Genomic DNA, 22,214 nt, shown 5'->3' with positions numbered 1-22,214 from the left:
GATGCGCTTAAGAGAGTTGCATCATTGGAGCAAATTTTTTTTCCAAAGTCTGTGATAACCCCTTTTGAAATAAATGCCCCATTGTTAAAACTTATTGGACCGTCCTCGTATAGCCAGAAGGCCACCTTGCTCTATCAAATTGGTTGGCTTGGTATAGAATTTCTGTCCTTCACTCCTTGGTTGCCCAAATGGTGAGATTGTTCAGACTGTCATCCCAATACTGTCTACTCCTTTTAGTGTAGAATGCCGTGGCCAAAATGGACAATGTATTTTTCACTCTGCTGAGCGCAACAGAGTGATAACGCTGTCAGCTGGCTGCAGCTTCATGCACTGTTCCTCCCGTGCTTCCAGAAAAGAGCTACATTGTATATTATGAAGCGCCAAACAATGTAAGAACATCAGTAGGCCTACTTGTGATTTTTACTCGCAAGTGATAATGAAGGAAGTAATCTTTATATCACCTCAACGATTGTTGTATGCTGGTGGTGTAAAATAAAGTGAAACATGCCATATTGGCCGCGGCAATCAATTGTGAAAAAGTAGCAGTTGAAAATATCACAAAGAAGCAAAATGACACATACGGTGATTCTCTGTACACGCTTTTGATTGGACGAAATAGGTCGTTTGCTGCATATTATTATATTTAGAACATGGTATTATATTGAATGAATGCTACAATGTTGGTGGTGCATATCTATAACAAAAAGTAGAATACGAAGGTGGTGGTAAATCATAAATAGAAAAAAAGAATAAAGTATATTATTCGCATTTCAGTGTTGTAGTGAGTCATTTGCGTGAGAGAGTTGCAGCAACCAGCACACTGTCAACAGACAAATGTTCGTGCTTCTTATCAGCCAAAATTGCTGAAGCAAATATCCACGACTTTTATTTTTTTGTTGATTTTGAAATTTCGATCAGTTTTTCGAATCTAAAACTTTTTTCGCGATTTTTATTTTCGCGAATATAGGCTGTTTGCAAATTCTGCGAAAAAAAACCCTGTGTAAATTAAGGGGTTTACAGTACGGATGGATCACATGAGTATAATGGCGATCTGATGTGATCGCTACGACTGGTACTTGTATGTTTCTATTTCCCTGATCGTTCTTGTCGGCTGAACTGCATCAAAACTTCTTCCCGAACCCCCCCCCCACGATGACGTGCCCCAGTACAACGCAATTTGCGACCAGCTAAAAAACGGTCACCCAGGTCACTGAAGTTCATGGCATTTTTTGTCTGATTCATCAGAAGGGCTGGACTCGCCTGCAAGAGGAGGGGGGTTATGACGAGAGCGGAGAAATGACAATGTCCGGAAATAGATCATCCGACAATCGAAAGTATATAATTTTTACGAAGTTTTCTCACCCAGACAAAAAAGGTTCCTTCACTTTTTTCATTTTTATAATTACTTCGCCGGTTGGTCGGTGTTCTAGCCAACATCTTCCGGTATTACCCTACAGCTGGCAGAAAGCATGATTGATTGATCAAAACTCACCCCGTACCCAATGCAGCCAGCGGCAAGTTTTTTGGGCGCAGCTATAATTGACCTCCCATACAATAAGGCGATGTGAGGACTGTATCTATAACATACTAAAATGTCACAAACTTACCACAGCCTGGTTTCTTCAATTCTCTACGAGTCCACTTGCTGTCGATCCTAGCTTGGCGAGCTCCACATTTACGATACGATTGAATAGATCCTTCCAGAATCCATTCACGTGGTTTAGAATAATACGAATATACACGATTCCGAATACGACAACATATGTACACGAACAAAGTTCACAAAGATCTCATCGGCCTCCAAATAAATCAATGAATAAAATGTTACTCACGTTCTCCGTATTGGAATCACGGCCGTTAGCTAGGTAATTTTTACTTGTGGAGAAATCCCTCGGTCTTGTTACTATGAATAGCCTGCCGACCACCGCGCCAACGGCGGGTTGAGTAACCAAAGTGGCTTGGTATATAATAAGGAATACGACCAGGAGACCCGGGCTCGCGATTTTCAAAGTTGGTCAAGCAAATCTCCTGCTACACCATCGACGAGCCGTGTAGTTGGTTCCACATTGTAGCATACACCACCAAGATGAGAAATTACCATATAATTTTCCCTTTTCATCATTCTGTTTACGTTTATAAAGACTTGCTAGTTTCTATTCTTGGTTCATAAGAGTCCCTCGATATGGGTTCTTCGTTACCATGTACGAATTCTTGGCATATGAACCGATCTTACCTGTTTTAAACTGATTTTCCGGCGAAATATCGAAGAAACTCGCACGGGATTTGGCGCATCAGCAAATTTCTCCGCCAGTTGACGAAGTACCCAAAAAATTGATTACGCAGTAACCATTCCTGGCACATGACCTAATTATTATTCACTTCCGATTTGGGTCCCTCCCTTTTATTATCATAATCGACGCGTTCAAAGTTGGTCAAGGGAAATTACTTCATAAATCATGCAAATTACCACGAAGGCGTCATCATGTTTGCAGATCAACCAATCAGATCGGAGATTCCACAGGAGTCATGTGATCAAATAAATTGTTAAGGCACATTGTTGTCTAACGGCCGTGGAATAGAACGATCTAAATAATCGCGGGTGGGAGGCCTCCCTTCATGAGCCACGGCGGGAGAAAATAGTGACGGCAAACACTGCACAAAAACGTCCGTTTATGCTCCCTACAAAACGATGTCTCTACACGACGTCAATATCTCCAGAATATACGATATCCACTCTTTCCGCTCATCCAATACTAGCCTCCTCCCTATCCACAACGATCTGCCAAAATGCCATATTTAAAAGTCCGAAAAAAAGTAGAAATTAGAGAAATCCATCCTCGTCGTTATCGTCTCTCCTCCTAAATTATGTGACCTTTTCCCCGTCAGCCGCAACCGGCTGATCGGTCTTCGCGGCGGGGTCCTGCGCCCCAACAGCCAGAGCCGAGAGGTCCGACTTCAATCTGCATTGGTGGGCATGTACTAGGCCTATAATATGTAAAGAGCAAGCTCTAGTCAACTCCCACAACTGTTTGACATGGGGGAGCCCCCCAAACCCCGTCCTTCTGACATATTTAGCCAGTACATTGGGGGATGAGACCCCCAAAGCCCCAACCCCGTTCTCTGAAAGTGACAGGTTTTAGTCAGTACATTGGGGGGAAATTCCTTGGAGACGCTGAACAATAAGGCCCCATAAGAAATAGTCCCCGCCCCGGTAGCTGTCTCATATCTGCGGACAGAAGCAGCTCTTTGTGGTGAAATAATAATTGAATTTTCCACCTGCTAGCCTAGATATTTGTGTATGTTTCTTCAGCAGTTAGTTAATAACGAATTTTTGTAGCTGATATATTCTTAATTGTTTTAACGCGTTTTTTTTATTCGTTTGGCGCCAAAATCAAGAATGGCAAATTTATTATCTTGACACTGGAGGCGCTGATGTCGATCCGGAACGGTAGATGCTAAATCGGATAGCCAGGCGGTAAGGGAACTCCTGCACTCTGACCACGTGACCTACATCATTACTTCACAGTTCTGGCACTGGGTCGAGTTTGGCAGTTACTAGAAATCACGTGACTGGATCTGGATTTAGAAGTGATAAAACTGACTTTTTTGAAGTTACGTAAATCGAGAAGAAGATGACGTTTTCTTTGTCTGCAATGAAATGTCACAACTGTCTCCGCCGACGTTGTCCTGTATGTCCTAGCAGACGATTTTGAAATACATGATGTCCCACACCCGCACTTCAGTGGCGCCGGTGTGAATAAATCTACTTGCGTGAATGGTCAATGGCTCATGACGTCATGAAATAATTGCGTCACGAGGAAGGAAACAATGGGAATCATGGTAACTGTGGTTGCGGTGCGTCGTGAAAGCAGGATCGGCAAGCGCGGCCCGTATGGAATGCGACAAACTGTACCGGAACCAGAATTGTCATGGGTCTGCACAAATTTTTTCAGATTCGATGGACATGATGGATATATGAATTTTGTTTACACTTTATACACACGTAACCATTACACTCACTACGTTGTGTGAGTTACTATAGAAATGCACCCAAAAACTCTTCTCGTTACAAGCGTCAGGCGACCAAACACATTGATATAAGGACTACCATGGGTTTGACTCTCAAACGGATCACCGCAGTTATGTCTTTGTGTCCTTGAGCGAGACACTCAACCCTCGTCGTTTCAAATGGAACCAAGGCTCAGTCTACCTTTTACCTTTGCCAGAGCAAGCATAAGACTCCACCAAGTGAGAAACATTCATTTCAATAAACCAAACCGTAGTGGCATGTAAAAATACTTATCCTGGGTTGGAGGAGAATACTCCCTGGAGAAGAAGGCCTTAAAGTCCCCTGCTAAAGGAGAGTTGTATTCCGAGCTGTCCCTGGAGGACCACACCTCCAAATGCAAACACCTGACAAAGTAGAATTTTCTCGAAGAAAGATGCTCACCCTGCCTTTGAGGAAAATACTCCCTGGAGGAGAATACTAGGCAGCCGGCAGTGAAAGGGTTACCAATAAAGCAATGATGAACGCCAACAACACTTTCAACAAAATAGAAACCAGACAGAAAACCAACCAACAGAAAACAGACTTCGAACAACAAAACGTTTTATTTGATTCATTTCTAAAAACATCCCCATCCACATCTTTTTAACTAAGTATCTTTCAAACTTTTACTGAGGCAGGTTTGCGCAACACTCAGTCTAATTCAACACGTTTTGTTTTCGTTCCCTCCGGGTGCACTGGTTTCCTCCTACAAAACAAATTGCCCAAATACCGTTTCAGTGTGGGTTTAAATAAATAAATGCAACGATTCCAGTCTATTCAGACATTTCGTACAATTGGTACTTTTTCAATGAATGACTTTACAAATTTGGTCAACCAGGTTAAATACTATTGCGAACAGAGAATGTAGTTTACGCTACGTCTTAACAAAAGTCAGCCGCGATACCCCAATGTGTTCAGGTTTGTTGTTGTTTATATGCGATTTCATTGGTTGAGGTTTGTGGGGGGCGTGGCTTCCTAGAAATTTAGTGCCAAATACCGTTTCAGAGCAAATGAAAATTAGGAACCAATCAAGAGCGGCCGTGCCCCGAGCTCAATCTTATTAAAGGGACAACCTGGGAATTACCTGGCCAGGAGGATAATGTGCCAGCTTGACACCATGCGTCACCACTGGTAGTATTACACTGATGCCGTTCTCTGATTTTCACCAGTGTTGGAAGGCAGTTCTGGGCATGGCTTGCGAATTTCAAACAGGCCTAAATTTACACCCCGTTCTTGTGCATTTGTTATTGGAGTTCAATGACTTTTCAATTATCCCGTTTGGAGATATCACGCTCCTGCAGGAAGCCATTTTTGTAATGAAAAAACCAACATATCTCATACCCAAGTTGTCCCTTTAACATGTTTAAGGACATAGTTTGTCAGCGCCCGTGTTCTCCATTTAACTTTGAACATCGATGTCAATCAAGTGATGCATGCAACCGGACAGTCATAACGATTTCCACCTTTTTGGCAACGCATATAGTCACGGCAGACACTTTTCTCCATAAAACTCTTCAGCAGAATTCCAACCAATCAGACCCGACCTAACTCATTTCTGAATTACTTCAGCCAATCACACAAGTCCTCACAAAATTGATAACTGTCTCACTTGTCCACGTTTGAATAGTCTTCTAACAAGTTTCCTAAATGGTCGTTATGTGATTTGAATGTCTTTTTTCGATTGCCACCTTTTCGTTTTCGTTTCTGTACTGGAGCCTGAAACAGAGGAAGACATTATCAGTAATGGAAGGGGTGGGTTAAAGAGACGACTTGGACCTGGTAATCACCTGGCCAGGAGGATAATACCTCTGTCTGCCACCATGTGCCACCACTGGTAGTATCGTACTGAAGCTGATCTCTTATAATGATTTTTGCGGACGGACACCACCTGGTTAGACTGTGCACTCCAACCAGGTGATGGTAGCGAGCACGAGAGAAGGACACTCTGACCATAACACCAGCTTTGCCGGTGTATCTATAGGAGAAAGCCCCTCCCACTGGCTGGCTCTGGAAAGGTTAACTACCTCCCACAGCGCATAGAAACTAGTGACATCAACTACAAAATAGAACAGTGAGCAGTGACGGACACTCTGATCATAACACCAGCTTTGGCGGTGGATCTATAGCCCCTCCCACTGGCCGGCTGTGGAAAGGCTTACTACCTCCCACAGCGCATAGAAACCAGTGACATCAACTACAAAATAGAACAGTGAGCAGTGACGGACACTTTGACCATAACACTAGCTTTGGCGGTGGATCTATAGGAGGCAGCCCCTCCTACTGGCCGGCTGTGGAAAGGCTAACTACCTCTCACAGCGCATAGAAACTAGTGACATCAACTACAAAATAGAACAGTGAGCAGTGACGGACACTCTGATCATAACACCAGCTTTGGCGGTTGGTCTATAGGAGGCAGCCCCTCCTACTGGCCGGCTGTGGAAAGGCTTACTACCTCGCACAGCGCATAGAAATCAGTGACGTCAACTACAAAATAGAACTGTCAAGTTGCGAGAGTGAGCAGTAAGTGTGAGTGTACATTTTTATCAATGACTGTGGGGGACACAAATTTCTCGGAACAGCCTTGCGGCATACACAGCATTACATAACAATACATCAGGGCTGTTCCATTTGTTATACACCACCCATTGAAGCTACCGCAACCTTTGCCACAGGATGCAGTTCATACCTTGGAACAGCCTTGCGGCATACACGTACCATTACATAACAATACATCAGGGCTGTTCCATCAATTATACACCACTCATTGAAGCTACTGCAACCTTTGCCACAGGATGCAGTTCATACCTTGGAACAGCCTTGCGGCATACACATACCATTACATAACAATACATCAGGGCTGTTCCATCAGTTATGCACCACCCATTGGAACTTACTGCTGTTTTTGCTCCGACGTCCTGCATGGTAGTGATTCCCCGCTGGTCCAGGTACTCATCTATCTTATTTTCATCTACCCCATCTACGGACACGCCTCGCCATAATTTTATAAATTCTGAATAAAAAGCAGAACATTTTGAAAGGGCATTGTAGTCTTGTTGTGAAAGGCCTACACTGTTGTCTTCATTGTATTTTATAGTGCCACAAGTAAAACTTCTCAAAAAATGGAAGCTCATCAAAGTCCTGAAAGGTTTCAGGACAGTGCGGGGTAAAAACATTCTAAACTAGATGACAACCTCTACTGTAGTTGGAAAAAACAAGCAAACAAACTGTACTTGATATCAGACTCATAGTACTTTGAAAACCAAAAGCTTTCCTATGCAAATGAGAACCACTGAGCAATTAGAGTGTCCTTACCTCGTCAACTGTGAATTCAAAGCTCTTATCGTTGTAGAAGAGGATTTCTTTTTTATCGGCGGGTCGCATGATTTTGGTGATTTGGCTGCCCAATTGCTGTAGAAAGTAAGATTGAACAGTCTTTCAATTCATGAGAAATTGTGACAGAAAGTAAGACTGAACAGTCTTTCAATTCATGAGTAATTGTGGAAGAAAGTAAGATTGAACAGGCTTTCAATTCATGAGCAATTGTGGTAGAAAGTAAGATTGAACAGGCTTTCAATTCATGAGTAATTGTGGAAGAAAGTAAGATTGAACATGCTTTCAATTCATGATTAATTGTGGAAGAAAGTAAGATTGAACAGGCTTTCAATTCATGAGTAATTGTGGAAGAAAGTAAGACTGAACAGGCTTTCAATTCATGACAAATTGCTGTAGAAAGTAAGATTGAACAGGCTTTCAATTCATGAGCAATTGTGGTAGAAAGTAAGATTGAACAGGCTTTCAATTCATGAGTAATTGCGGAAGAAAGTAAGATTGAACAGGCTTTCAATTCATGAGAAATTGTGGTAGAAAGTAAGATTGAACAGGCTTTCAATTCATGAGAAATTGTGGTAGAAAGTAAGATTGAACAGGCTTTCAATTCAGGAGTAATTGTGATCGTAAGTATGAAAGTACCACCTCCTCTGGTCCTTCTAAATGTTTGTCCAAGTCATCCCTTTACATGACCTTCATGACCTAATGATGTGACCTTAATGACCTTATGTCGTGTACGACGTTAGATTTCAACACATTGTCATGTCATTACTTCAAACATGCGTCGTCCTCCTATTTTTGCAAGCCAGCTCTCGGAAATTTGACAAGATCAGCCTGATGGAACTTGCTGAACTTTTTAAGGAGTTAAGAATTCGGACTACTTTATCAATGCGCAAGATCAAGTGAAGTTTAGACAATCCAAAGTAGAACCTCTCTATTAAGGACACCCTCAGGACTGACAAGTACTAAGTAGAGAGGTGTCCTGATTAGAGAGGTCAAATTGAATGGAAACAACCAATTTGGGACAAAAGCTAGTGTCCTTAATAGAGAGGTGTTCAGATTAGAGAGGTCAAATTGAATGGAAACAATCAATTTGGGACCAAAGTTAGTATCCTTAATAGAGAGGTGTCCTTAATAGAGAGGTTGTCCCTTATAGAAAGGTGTCCGCTAAGGGAGGTACCACTGCATATAAGTTTTAAAACGCATTCTTCCAACCAGCCAACCAGCACGTTCAAAGAAGCTTAGACAACTGTCCAAGAGATTGCAGTGTGAAACTCATTGACTGTCTTTACCTCCTGTTAACTCTTCCTGGAAAAATATCATAATTTGGTTAAAAGTGATCAAAAACCTATTGTATTTTGAGCAAGCCTTGTCATTGATGTCAAGAGCATCGTACCAATACCCTATGAAGCCACAGTCCAATATCATAACAATACCAGTGTCATTACCCTATTGGATCTCTGCAGGAGAGTTGGAGTCCACTGAAGGCTACTGTCAACCTATGTGGGATCTTTTACTTGTCCTGGCATAGGCACTCAGGTACAAGGGACCACGGCTATCAGTCTCATCCGACAGACCCTCACGTATTTCATACATTGTAGGTTTTGTGCTGAGCCAGGAATGTTCTGTTGGAGAATCTTATACTATAAGATAATTTAAAGGGATACTATAAGTTATAGTATCCCTTTAAATTATTTGCATTGTAGTTGTGCTGCATGAAGTTAGATGGCAGCACAATCTAGTTCTTCTCATTCTCTCCTTTATTCCAACTTATGTAATTCAAGGCCTTCTCAGGGCTTGACCCCTATCGCTCAATGCCAGTCCATTTATACCTTATGCCAAGAGCTGTTATCATACATTTCAAACCACTATATTTGCAGTTCTTCCTTCCTTTACCCCACCACGGCCACACATGACCAGTCCCATCGGTCACAGTTCCTTGAGAAGGGGATCAAACCCGGGCCTTATTGCGGGGTAGGAAGCAGTGTTGACCACACAGTTCCTTGAGAAGGGGATCAAACCCGGGCCTTATTGCAGGGTAGGAAGCAGTGTTGACCACACAGTTCCTTGAGAAGGGGATCAAACTCGGGCCTTATCGCGGGGTAGGAAGCAGTGTTGACCACACAGTTCCTTGAGAAGGGGATCAAACCTGGGCCTTATTGCAGGGTAGGAAGCAGTGTTGACCACACAGTTCCTTGAGAAGGGGATCAAACCCGGGCCTTTTTGCAGGGTAGGAAGCAGTGTTGACCACACAGTTCCTTGAGAAGGGGATCAAACCTGGGCCTTATTGCAGGGTAGGAAGCAGTGTTGACCACACAGTTCCTTGAGAAGGGGATCAAACCCGGGCCTTATTGCAGGGTAGGAAGCAGTGTTGACCACACAGTTCCATGAGAAGGGGATCAAACCCAGGCCTTATTGCAGGGTAGGAAGCAGTGTTGACCACACAGTTCCTTGAGAAGGGGAACAAACCCGGGCCTTATTGCGGGGTAGGAAGCAGTGTTGACCACACAGTTCCTTGAGAAGGGGATCAAACCCGGGCCTTATTGCAGAGTAGGAAACAGTGTTGACAACACAGTTCCTTGAGAATGGGATCAAACCCGGGCCTTATTGCAGGGTAGGAAGCAGTGTTGACCACACAGTTCCTTGAGAAGGGGATCAAACCCGGGCCTTATTGCAGGGTAAGAAGCAGTGTTGACAACACAGTTCCTTGAGTAGGGGATCAAACCCGGGCCTTATTGAAGGGTAAGAAGCAGTGTTGACCACACAGTTCCTTGAGAAGGGGATCAAACCCGGGCCTTATTGCAGAGTAGGAAACAGTGTTGACAACACAGTTCCTTGAGAAGGGGATCAAACCCGGGCCTTATTGCAGAGTAGAAAACAGTGTTGACCACACCGTTCCTTGAGAAGGGGATCAAACCCGGGCCTTATTGCAGGGTAGGAAGCAGTGTTGACAACACAGTTCCTTGAGAAGGGGATCAAACCCGGGCCTTATTGCAGGGTAGGAAGCAGTGTTGACCACACAGTTCCTTGAGAAGGGGATCAAACCCAGGCCTTATTGCAGGGTAGGAAGCAGTGTTGACAACACAGTTCCATGAGAAGGGGATCAAACCCGGGCCTTATTGCAGGGCAGGAAGCAGTGTTGACCACACAGTTCCTTGAGAAGGGGATCAAACCCGGGCCTTATTGCAGGGTAGGAAGCAGTGTTGACCACACAGTTCCTTGAGAAGGAGATCAAACCCAGGCCTTATTGCAGGGTAGGAAGCAGTGTTGACCACACAGTTCCTTGAGAAGGGGATCAAACCCGGGCCTTATTGCAGGGTAGGAAGCAGTGTTGACCACACAGTTCCTTGAGAAGGAGATCAAACCCGGGCCTTATTGCAGGGTAGGAAGCAGTGTTGACAACACAGTTCCTTGAGAAGGGGATCAAACCCGGGTCTTAATGCAGGGTAGGAAGCAGTGTTGACCACACGGTTCCTTGAGAAGGGGATCAAACCCGGGTCTTAATGCAGGGTAGGAAGCAGTGTTGACCACACCGTTCCTTGAGAAGGGGATCAAACCCGGGCCTTATTGCAGGGTAGGAAGCAGTGTTGACAACACAGTTCCTTGAGAAGGGGATCAAACCCGGGTCTTAATGCAGGGTAGGAAGCAGTGTTGACCACACAGTTCCTTGAGAAGGGGATCAAACCCGGGCCTTATTGCAGGGTAGGAAGCAGTGTTGACAACACAGTTCCTTGAGAAGGGGATCAAACCCAAGCCTTATTGCAGGGTAGGAAGCAGTGTTGACCACACAGTTCCTTGAGAAGGAGATCAAACCCGGGCCTTATTGCAGGGTAGGAAGCAGTGTTGACCACACAGTTCCTTGAGAAGGGGATCAAACCCGGCCCTTATTGCAGTGTAGGAAGCAGTGTTGACCACACAGTTCCTTGAGAAGGAGATCAAACCCGGGCCTTATTGCAGGGTAGGAAGCAGTGTTGACCACACAGTTCCATGAGAAGGGGATCAAACCCGGCCCTTATTGCAGGGAAGGAAGCAGTGTTGACCACACAGTTCCATGAGAAGGGGATCAAACCCGGCCCTTATTGCAGGGAAGGAAGCAGTGTTGACCACACAGTTCCATGAGAAGGGGATCAAACCCGGCCCTTATTGCAGGGAAGGAAGCAGTGTTGACCACACAGTTCCTTGAGAAGGGGATCAAACCCAGGCCTTATTGCAGGGTAGGAAGCAGTGTTGACCACACAGTTCCTTGAGAAGGGGATCAAACCCGGGCCTTATTGCAGAGTAGGAAGCAGTGTTGACAACACAGTTCCTTGAGAAGGGGATCAAACCCAGGCCTTATTGCAGGGTAGGAAGCAGTGTTGACAACACAGTTCCTTGAGAAGGGGATCAAACCCAGGCCTTATTGCAGGGTAGGAAGCAGTGTTGACCACACAGTTCCTTGAGAAGGGGATCAAACCCGGATCTAGTGCAGGGTAGGAAGCAGTGTTGACAACACAGTTCCTTGAGAAGGGGATCAAACCCAGACCTTATTGCAGGGTAGGAAGCAGTGTTGACCACACAGTTCCTTGAGAAGGGGATCAAACCCGGCCCTTATTGCAGGGTAGGAAGCAGTGTTGACCACACAGTTCCTTGAGAAGGGGATCAAACCTGGGCCTTATTGCAGGGTAGGAAGCAGTGTTGACAACACAGTTCCATGAGAAGGGGATCAAACCCGGGCCTTATTGCAGGGTAGGAAGCAGTGTTGACCACACAGTTCCTTGAGAAGGGGATCAAACCCGGGTCTTATTGCAGAGTAGGAAACAGTGTTGACAACACAGTTCCTTGAGAAGGGGATCAAACCCGGGCCTTATTGCAGGGTAGGAAGCAGTGTTGACCACACAGTTCCTTGAGAAGGGGATCAAACCCGAGCCTTATTGCAGGGTAGGAAGCAGTATTGACCACTAGGCTATGGGGCTCCACCAATTATTGCCTCTTTCATATTCAGGATGAACAAACGTACATTTTAACTTGTTGGTGTATAGCTGATACAAAAAGTGTTATGAAGTACTCTGCATAACAGAGAACATGATCAATGGACTCTTCGCTTGGGTGTATAGCACAGTATGCTTGAACTCAGTGATTGTATAGAGCATTCGAATTTAGGTTGGTGGCATTAGGGTGCAGCATAAGCCTGTAGAGAAGTTTGCAAAAAATACTAAATTTGTGATATTGCAACGAACATCAACGGAAGATGCTAGGTTGGAGTCTATTGCAGCATGAACTTGTTAGAGAGTTTCTTAACCCTATAACACCTGGAGGCGAACGGTGATAACCGCCGTCGATCTCACTGGAGAAAAAAACATGATTTCCAGGTAAAATAACGTCGGGGCCAAGGGGAATAAGCCCTTGCGCTGGCTCTAGGTGTTATAGCGTTAAAGAGGACACTCGTGTCAGCTCGGCGCCTACCTGAATAACTCGCCCACATTTCGGCACAGCCTCTTCGACGTCGTCCATCAAAACACCACCCAATCCTTTCAGGTCATTCCGCTCCAGCAATCGCATTAACCCCCTCCGGTCTCGGATGTTATACTTCGGGCGGAAGACAAACTTATTGTCATCCACGACGTTGATCTTGGGATTGTTGACGAGGGCCTACAAGGGTTATGAGACATTAGAGAGGTTCAGATTTTGATCAGCAAACAAGGTGGCACTTTATATTCCAGGTCCCTGTCTGACTTTTTCAAGACTTCGAAGTACAGTAGAACCTCTCTATTAAGGACACTAACGGGACTGACAAGTGATGTCCTTAATAGAGAGGTGTCCTGATTGTTGACGAGGGCCTACAAGGGTTACGAGACATTAGAGAGGTTCAGATTTTGATCAGCAAACAAGGTGGCACTTTCTATTCCAGGTCCCTGTCTGACTTTTTCAAGACTACGAAGTACAGTAGAACCTCTCTATTAAGGACACCAACGGGACTGACAAGTGATGTCCTAAATAGAGAGGTGTCCTGATTGTTGACGAAGGCCTACAAGGGTTACGAGACATTCGAGAGGTTCATATTTTGATCAGCAAACGAGGTGGCACTTTACATTCCAGGTCCCTATCTGACCTTTTCACGACACCGATGTACAGTAGAACCTCTCTATTAAGGACACCAACGGGACTGACAAGTGATGTCCTTAATAGAGAGGTGTCCTGATTAGAGAGGTCAAATTGAATGGAAACAACCAATTTGGGACCAAAACTAGTGTCCTTAATACTAATAGAGAGGTTGTCCTTAATAGAGAGGTTATCCTTAATAGAGAGGTTATCTTTAATAGAGAGGTGTCCGCTAAGGGAGGTTCCACTGTAATAGCTTCAGTTTTTTCCTGGTGAAAAGAGATTCACCATGCGCATGCACAGTGGTAAGTGGAGCCAAAACTCTTCCATTATGTTGCTGAAAATTTTGGAACGTAATGATGATAGATACATAATCTGATTGATGCTAAGTGAGATATGGATATCAACGCTAATTAACCATTTATTCTTCCAAATATCGCAAAATGACAACTTGGACATGTTCTCAAAATATCAACATTTTTTGAAAATTTTCTTGATGACATGGAAGACAATGTCAGTCTGAGTACTGAACCAAGATTTGGGGTGAAAACATCAAAGTCTAGTTGATTGAGTGGAAATATCGTTTTCGTGGTGTTTTGAAGAATTACTGCCAAACCAGTATTGATATAAACATTTCGCTTTAACATCTATCAGATCATGTATCTATCATCAATATCCCGCATTTTCAGCGTTATATCACGCACAGTTTGCGGATGCAGACCACTTTAAAAATACCTTGTACCCAGGTCTTACAGGCTTTTCAGTCCTATACTACATTCATGCTCATGGATGGTCATCTGGCCCAGAATCATATTTTGGGTGCTGGATTCGAAAGGCTCTTGATACCAGTATGGGGCCATCCATTAAGTACAGTAGAACCTCTCTATTAAGGACACCTTCGGGACTGGCAAGTGCTGGCCTTAATAGAGAGGTGTCCTGATCAGAGAGGTAAAATTGAATAGAAACTACCAAATTGGGACCAAAACTAGTGTCCTTAATAGAGAGGTGTCCGCTAAGGGAGGTTCCACTGTATGTACGCATCAAACTTCGGATTTTGAGACCCCTCCCCTTGTACACACAATTTGGACAAAATTTACAGCTGTACGCATTTTCCCCAAAGATCCTAAACTGTCTCCTCGCTCAGTCCGTACATACTCAATGGATGGCCCTTATCCTCATGAGATGCAGAAGATGACCCAAGGGAGGGGTGGTGTGCAGGGTGAGGGTGACATAACATTGGTTGGTCTCAACAAGAATTTCATCAAATATCAGTATATTGGTCTTGCCCTGATGGTACCAGGGATAAAGTGAGTTTGGAGGAGGGTGAATAGTGAGGAAATAACCTACCTCAGTCAATAGCCATATTTCATCAAATATCAGTATATTGGTCTTGTCCTGATGGTACCAGGGATAAAGTGAGTTTGGAGGAGGGTGAACAGTGGGAGGAAACAACCTACCTCGGTCAATAGCCATATTTCATCAAATATCAGTATAATGGTCTTGTCCTGATGGTACCAGGGATAAAGTGAGTTTGGAGGGTGAACAGTGGGAGGAAACCTACCTCGGTCGATAGCCATATTTCATCAAATATCAGTAAATTGGTCTTGCCCTGATGGTACCGGGGATAAAGTGAGTTTGGAGGGTGAACAGTGGGAGGAAACCTACCTCGGTCGATAGCCATATTTCATCAAATATCAGTATATTGGTCTTGCCCCGATGGTACCAGGGATAAAGTGAGTTTAGAGGAGGGTGAACAGTGGGAGGAAACAACCTACCTCGGTCAATAGCCATATTTCATCAAATATCAGTATATTGGTCTTGCCCTGATGGTACCAGGGATAAAGTGAGTTTGGAGGAGGGTGAATAGTGGGAGGAAACCTACTTCAGTCGATAGCCATATTTCATCAAATATCAGTATATTGGTCTTGCCCTGATGGTACCAGGGATAAAGTGAGTTTGGAGGAGGGTGAACAGTGGGAGGAAACAACCTACCTCGGTCAATAGCCATATTTCATCAAATATCAGTATATTGGTCTTGCCCTGATGGTACCAGGGATAAAGTGAGTTTGGAGGAGGGTGAACAGTGGGAGGAAACAACCTACCTCGGTCAATAGCCATATTTCATCAAATATCAGTATATTGGTCTTGCCCTGATGGTACCAGGGATAAAGTGAGTTTGGAGGGTGAACAGTGGGAGGAAACCTACCTCGGTCGATAGCCATATTTCATCAAATATCAGTATATTGGTCTTGCCCTGATGGTACCAGGGATAAAGTGAGTTTGGAGGAGGGTGAACAGTGGGAGGAAACAACCTACCTCGGTCGATAGCCATATTTCATCAAATATCAGTATATTGGTCTTGTCCTGATGGTACCAGGGATAAAGTGAGTTTGGAGGAGGGTGAACAGTGGGAGGAAACCTACCTCGGTCAATAGCCATTGTTTATGCCGTGCTCCGACATCAAGTTGATTTGTTTCGTCAAGAATGTCATCAATTGATAATGGATAAGTGTCTCCCTGTTGATGCCGTTGCTGAAATATTAAAAGCGGACGATACACGAGTTTGACAATGCAATCTCTAGGAACGTTTCAATAAGTTAGGAATGAATCACTGAGAAAAACAACTCACATCGGGTAGGCCCATGTTTCATCAGTGTCGACGCTGGCGTCATCAGGGCAAACTCTGCTGATTCAAAATCCTGAATTCCCGGCATTGAGTGCCAAGTCAGGATTCCAAGTCGTCTGGTATTCCGATAATTCTGGTAATGTTTGACACAGCACTATAACATTCCTCGCACAAGCGTGAATCGTTTGACGTACGATGAGATTGGAGGGACCCCTATTGAGGACTTTGTGTAGCTTTTTCTTGCCTACCTAGCTGCTGCTGATTGATTTCTTTAAAGGACAACTTCTATTTTTCCGATGGAGAGGAAAATGAGATATTCTTCAAAAATCGAGTTAATTTTATGATTGAAGAAGTCACCTGAAGTTCTATTGGCCTATATGAGCCTATCAGATGGGGATTTCTTTTTCATTGTGAGCAAATTCGAACATGAGAGGGGCAGAAACAGGGTGAGTGCAGCCCAAAATCGCATCACGATATCCAATTTCGATGGAATCCAATTTCCCTTCTTCTATCCTTCCCCTTCCTGGGCGTTTGCTCTGCACTTGGAGGTGATTTTCTCCACGGAGTATTCCTCCTCCAAGGCAGGATAAGCGTTTATGCGTGCCAGTATGGTTAGGCGCCAGTTGGGTTTATTGGTCTAGTGACTACGACTTCGGCAAGGCCTAGTGACTCCAGACTTCGGCTGGAGGGAGTGTCACAACTGCCTTCGTCCAGCAATGTGTAAAACTAAAACCCTCGGTGAAAAAGTGTAAATCAGCAAGGGAAATGTCATTGTTGGGTCTTCTGATGATTTCGGCACAATTTTAAATACATTTTCTGGAGTCAAAGTGTAAAATGGCCCTAACTAAGTGTAAACAGGCCTGTGTGTGAGATTTCCCCCAAATGTGTAAGGTTAGGCAGCCCTGTAGAGTCCACGCAAGCTACTCATGTTTCTCACTTGGTGGAGTCTGTAACCTGCCCTGGCATAGACACCAGATTAAAGGAACCTCGGTTTTACATCTCATTCAAAGGACTGTGGAGAGCCGGTAATTTTCGTTCCTTGAAAGCCACACCGGTTCATCCAGAAATACACTCCTGGGTTCTACCCGGGATCGAACCGGGGCCTTTTGAGTGGTAGTCGGAGTTCACCACTCAGCTATAAGGCTCCTTTATTCAAATTTGCACATACATTTGATCATTTTACTTCAGCGGCAAAACACTTTTCGGTACTTTTGTCCTGGTGGAAAAAACAGTCAACGAAACCAAGTGATTAGTATTCTTATCTTACCTTCATATATTTAACTATTTTTGCCAATATTCCAAACTTAAACTGTGAACTTCCTTGCATTGCCTTGTAGTTAAAATCGGCTGAAATGAATAAAACAGTAAACTCACTGAAAGGCTCAACTCATAAACATTTTTAGCTGCAATTAGACCAAAACTAAAACAGCCACTCAAAAACTTTTCTGTTTTCGGCCAACGAGCAAAGCTATGAAAATCATTAGGCTTAAACTTTCATGCAAACTTGGCCTTCAAAATTCTTTCACAGCCTTCGAGTCTGTTTGAATCTTGATGTTCTGGTTGAACTGGTTAACACTTGGACGCGGCCATCATACTGACCATTATGCCCTCGGTCTTTTGGCCAAAGGAGGGAAGTCCACGCCAGCTACTCATGTTTCTCACTTGGTGGGGACTTTTACTTGCCCTGGCGTAAATACCAGATACTAGGAGATTTGGCTTCAAGGAATTGATACTGAACTGGAGGTATTGGTTGTCTCACCGAAACCGCGAGGGTGGAGCTAAAATGTAGACCAAAACCATAGCCAATATTTAAGCTCCATCCGAGCGGTTTTTGTGAGACAATCAATACCGACAGTGAGGTATCAATTTCTATTCTAAAACATATCAAATGAAATATCAAATGATAAAGGCTACATTATCCATTATGATAACGAAATATTCTCACTCGGGTGTTTTGTCAAGTCTTATTCGAATGACTGTGAAGAGTCAGGAATATTAGTTCCTTAAATCTACAACGGTTCATCGAGAACACAAATCCTGGGTTCCGAATCTGGGCCGAATTTCGTGGTAACCCGCAGTACTTTTATCAACCACTAGGCTATGAGGCTTTCAAACAGGTGTCTGCGATGGATCTGCCAAGTGTTCTGGCCAAGGATAATCTCTAATGAAGCTCTCCGATCCGTCAGCTGACGCAGATCTAGAGTTCTAACGTTGCCGACGTAATCGGATGCTGCAGACTTTGATGGCTTAGACATGTCCTCTGGATGAATCCAAGCAGCATACCAAAGACTGCCCTGCATTTGAGCCCCCCAGGGAAAGAACAAACGAGGCTGGCCCAAAGTCAAATGGAGTAGGACTATGTCAGTGGAGCTGAAACTGATGGGGCTGACCTGGGACGAGGCACAACGGGCAGCAAGAGACTGAAAAGGCTGGAGGTTGTCTTGTGGCCTTATGTGCCACGAGGGACGAAGAGCCTCAAGTAAGTATGAGGCTGTCAAGGGTAGGTGCTTACCAGGAGGACTATGTCAAAGGAGCTGAAACTGATGGGGCTGACATGGGACGAGGCACAACGGGCAGCAAGAGACTGAAAAGGCTGGAGGTTGTGTTGTGGCCTTATGTGCCACGAGGGACGAAGAGCCCTAAGTAAGTATGAGGCTTTCAATGGTAGGGTGCTTACCTTTAGGTTTTGGCGCTGGCCGTGCCTTCTTAGTACTGCGATCATTTTCAGTTCTTTTCTGGGCCTTTCTCTTTTCGACTGATGGTTGTGCTAGCGCCCTCTTTTTGAAAGCTTCTCTCTCCTTCAGCAATGCTGGATCCATCTAGAAAAAGAACGTGGTGAAATCAAAAGATTAGACGAACATTGGGTTGACAGTCATGACAGTTATGGCCAGGAACCCCAACTTGCCCAAAATTATTATCGAGATCTGAATACGCTTCAGATCGGATGACATATCAAAAACAACAGATTACAACTGAGATGTTTCAATACCAGTTCCCATGCCAAAGACTCAATAAACGGTTTGCGCAAATAAATTTCTGTGAAAAGTGCTTTTCAAAATGGCAGAAATTTATTATTTATTATTTTTCAAACTTACACTGTCTGTGAATCACAGGCAGTGTAAGTTTACCATGTGTTTTACAGTTTATCTAGTACTGACGTACCGGTGCAAGAAATAGCCGCCGGCTTCATTTGACATTTCATTGTTTTAATGCAGCTATCAAGTTTATGCCCGGACCCCCCTCCTCAGGCACTCGACGTTAACTCGCCAGTCCAGCAAATCCCTGAGGTTGGGAACCAGTCATAGATTCACCTGTCTCATGGAAATCACCAGGAGCGGATTCACCTCCTGTCATAACAATTCACCTTTGGGACTCACTTTTCTCTGAAAAGCGAGTGGAGACTCACCCCAAACTAGTCAAGCCTATACTTTTCCTAAGACAATGTAAACAGGGTCGAAAAAGATTTCAAAACGTCAATATAATGGCCGAATATTGTAATTTGATGCAAATTAAAAAGTGCTGAAACAATATAAGATTAAGAATGCAAAGCTTAATATCATCAAGTTTAAGGCCAAAATAGTTTGACCTCTCAGTCTCAGGTGAAAATAGTTCGATTTTGTTGACGATTAATATTGATCATCAAGTTTCAGGCCAAAAAAGTTTGACCCTCAGGTGAAAATAGTTGGATTTTGTTGACAGTTAATATCATCAAGTTTTAGGCCAAAATAGTTTCACCTCTCTCACGTGAAAATAGTTGGATTTTGTTGACAATTAGGCCTTATATCATCAAGTTTTAGGCCAAAATTGTTTGACATCTCTCGGGTGAAAATAGTTCGATTTTGTTGACAGTTAATATCATCAAGTTTTAGGCCAAAATAGTTGAACCTCTCTCACGTGAAAATAGTTGGATTTTGTTGACAATTAGGCCTTATATCATCAAGTTTTAGGCCAAAATTGTTTGACATCTCTCGGGTGAAAATAGTTCGATTTTGTTGACGATTAATATTGATCATCAAGTTTTAGGCCAAAATAGTTTGCCCCTCAGGTGAAAATAGTTGGATTTTGTTGACAGTTAATATTGATCATCAAGTTTTAGGCCAAAATAGTTGAACCTCTCTCACGTGAAAATAGGTGGATTGACAACAACAGACTACAGTCAATAGTGTCAATAGGCCTATAGACAATACAGAGCCCAGCTGCCCCTGTGATTTTAGAGATAAGAGTCCGAGTAAGACAACATCTCAGTCTTACACCCAAATGTCATAAAAATTTTCAGGAAATGTGTTTCATGGTGTACTTATTACGTTTATGGCCACTAAATTTCATTTTGATGACTTTATGCCTGAATTTTAAACCAGGTGGACGCTGGTGCAGTGCATGATGAGATGAGTGGTGGACGCTGTTTCGCCGATCGGATGACTGGTAATTTTGGCGTTTTCAAATCGTCATCAAGCCAAAATACACGCATATGTCAACATATATTCGGCATAAGTCATTAGTAGTGTATACCTTTATGAATACAATTAAACAATTTTCAGTAGAATCTGACCAATAATAACGACAAAACTAGCGGAAGTGCGGAGGAAATTTTATAAACAAACCCAACTCCGAGAAAAAACCGGATGCACTTGTGCACCATCTGTCGGCTTTCACTGCGAGCGCCTCCCAGAATTTTTTTATGAACTAAAAAACAAGATGGAAGCCAAACTTTGACAGGTACAAATTTTTCGGTTTCTTTTGTAATATTTTACCTTCTAGAGAACGAAATTTTGGAGAATAACCAAATGAAGAGAAAGAGTATATGTTTTTTCATCAAAAGATTTCGCCAGAAATTAAATGTTTTGGGCGTATCTAAGGAAAATTGAGATGGCATTCAAAGAAAAACAAAAAAAGTTACAAAAAAGTCATTTCGCATTCATTTACAGTTAAATCACACACCAGTCATCATGTCAAACTCCCAATCACACAGAGTTATTGATTAAGTTTGAAAAAATGTCGAAGCCTAGATGTCTCAATTAGTCAATAAGTGAATGTAGGCCTATCGGGGCCTATGGCCTAACTACAGAATAGCGATAGCCGGGACAGTAGCTCTGACAGTACATTATGACGATGTAGGCCTACACTCTGTTCCTCTGTACATTATGTACACCATTCCTATCATTTAGCACAGAGTGTCCCGGCTATTCTGCAGTTGCTCCGGGCCTATCCCTGTTTTATTTTTTAATCGACTGAAATTAAGGCCTAGCTAGGCTACGCCGGTTGTTAAAAATTCTGAATTTGTAATTAAATTTAACCTGTTAACTGCGTAATTAAGACACCATATGACGTCTTGGCCTAAAGAAGGTGCATTGCGTAAGACGTTATATGGCGTCCTATGTTTTTGATTCACCTAAGCCCAAGCAACACTCAGAAATTCGATGGGGAATCCCCTTAGAACGTCAGCGCAGTGTAGTTTGGTTTCAGAACACTACTGGCACCAGTTTTTGAGCTGAATCATGGTTTTTGAGCTTTTGAGCTGAATCATGGTTTTTGAGCTTTTGAGCTGAATCATGGTTTTTGAGCTGAATCATGGCTACAGCATGCAAGAGGAAGCGGCTGTTAGATGAGGATGTGTAATCTAATCAATTACACGATATGACGCGGTTAACAAATAAAAAACTACGCTGCTTACAGGTTAAAATGTTTTAAAAATGTCTAATTCCGGAAATACGTACTAAATATAAATTTCGACATTGCCATTGTGAAGACTGATATACAGATATTATGAATACCAAGTTTAAACAAATTTGTACTCATAATACTAGGGCAGAGACGTGTATTCATCCACAAACGGAAGTGTGCACAGTTACATAGAGCTTATTAAAATGTCAGGTTGTGGTAAACACATGGCTGGGATGGACCAAAGTGGAATTAATTCTCAATCTGTGGTTGATTCTTAATCTACAGCGTCAGGCCATCACAGAAATATGCTTTTTGATAATATATTTAAGAAAATGTGGTCTCACTGGTCAGGTTAAAACTTGTATTTTGACAGCGCCATATCAATGCGTCAGTGACGTTTTGATGGATATGGTGTACGGAAATCATTTTTTCGCAGGCAATCGGTATTGGATTGTTTTGAAACTTTATTATACTA

At 43.3% G+C, this 22,214-nt stretch overlaps 2 protein-coding genes across 7 annotated transcripts in view; one reads left to right on the top strand and one right to left on the bottom strand.

The window, feature by feature from the left end:
- Positions 1 to 6,941: 6,941 nt before the first annotated feature.
- Positions 6,942 to 21,393, bottom strand: LOC135499041 (transcription initiation factor IIE subunit beta-like). Of its 6 annotated transcripts, none has more exons than XM_064789678.1 (7): positions 21,373 to 21,393; positions 18,756 to 18,897; positions 17,346 to 17,425; positions 15,877 to 15,984; positions 12,818 to 13,003; positions 7,361 to 7,456; positions 6,942 to 7,058 (listed from the first exon to the last, which is right to left on the bottom strand). In XM_064789678.1, the coding sequence occupies exons 2-7, from the start codon at positions 18,895 to 18,897 to the stop codon at positions 7,050 to 7,052; spliced, it is 621 nt and encodes a 206-aa protein (XP_064645748.1). In that variant the 5' UTR covers positions 21,373 to 21,393; the 3' UTR covers positions 6,942 to 7,049. The 6 variants fall into 6 exon arrangements, with proteins under 6 accessions (XP_064645748.1, XP_064645745.1, XP_064645744.1 ...); XM_064789675.1 differs by lacking the exon at positions 21,373 to 21,393 and adding an exon at positions 20,680 to 20,753; XM_064789674.1 differs by lacking the exon at positions 21,373 to 21,393 and adding an exon at positions 20,588 to 20,688.
- Positions 20,763 to 22,214, top strand: part of LOC135499040 (uncharacterized) — a 30,979-nt gene continuing 29,527 nt past the window's right edge. Inside the window, exon 1 of the mRNA XM_064789673.1 lies at positions 20,763 to 20,794. The gene's annotated coding sequence lies outside the window, so the exon portion shown is untranslated. The remainder of the gene's footprint in view (positions 20,795 to 22,214) is intronic.

Source organism: Lineus longissimus, chromosome 14 (assembly GCF_910592395.1).
Source record: "Lineus longissimus chromosome 14, tnLinLong1.2, whole genome shotgun sequence".
Taxonomy (NCBI): Eukaryota; Metazoa; Nemertea; class Pilidiophora; order Heteronemertea; family Lineidae; genus Lineus; species Lineus longissimus.
This window is presented reverse-complemented; position numbering and strand designations above follow the sequence as displayed.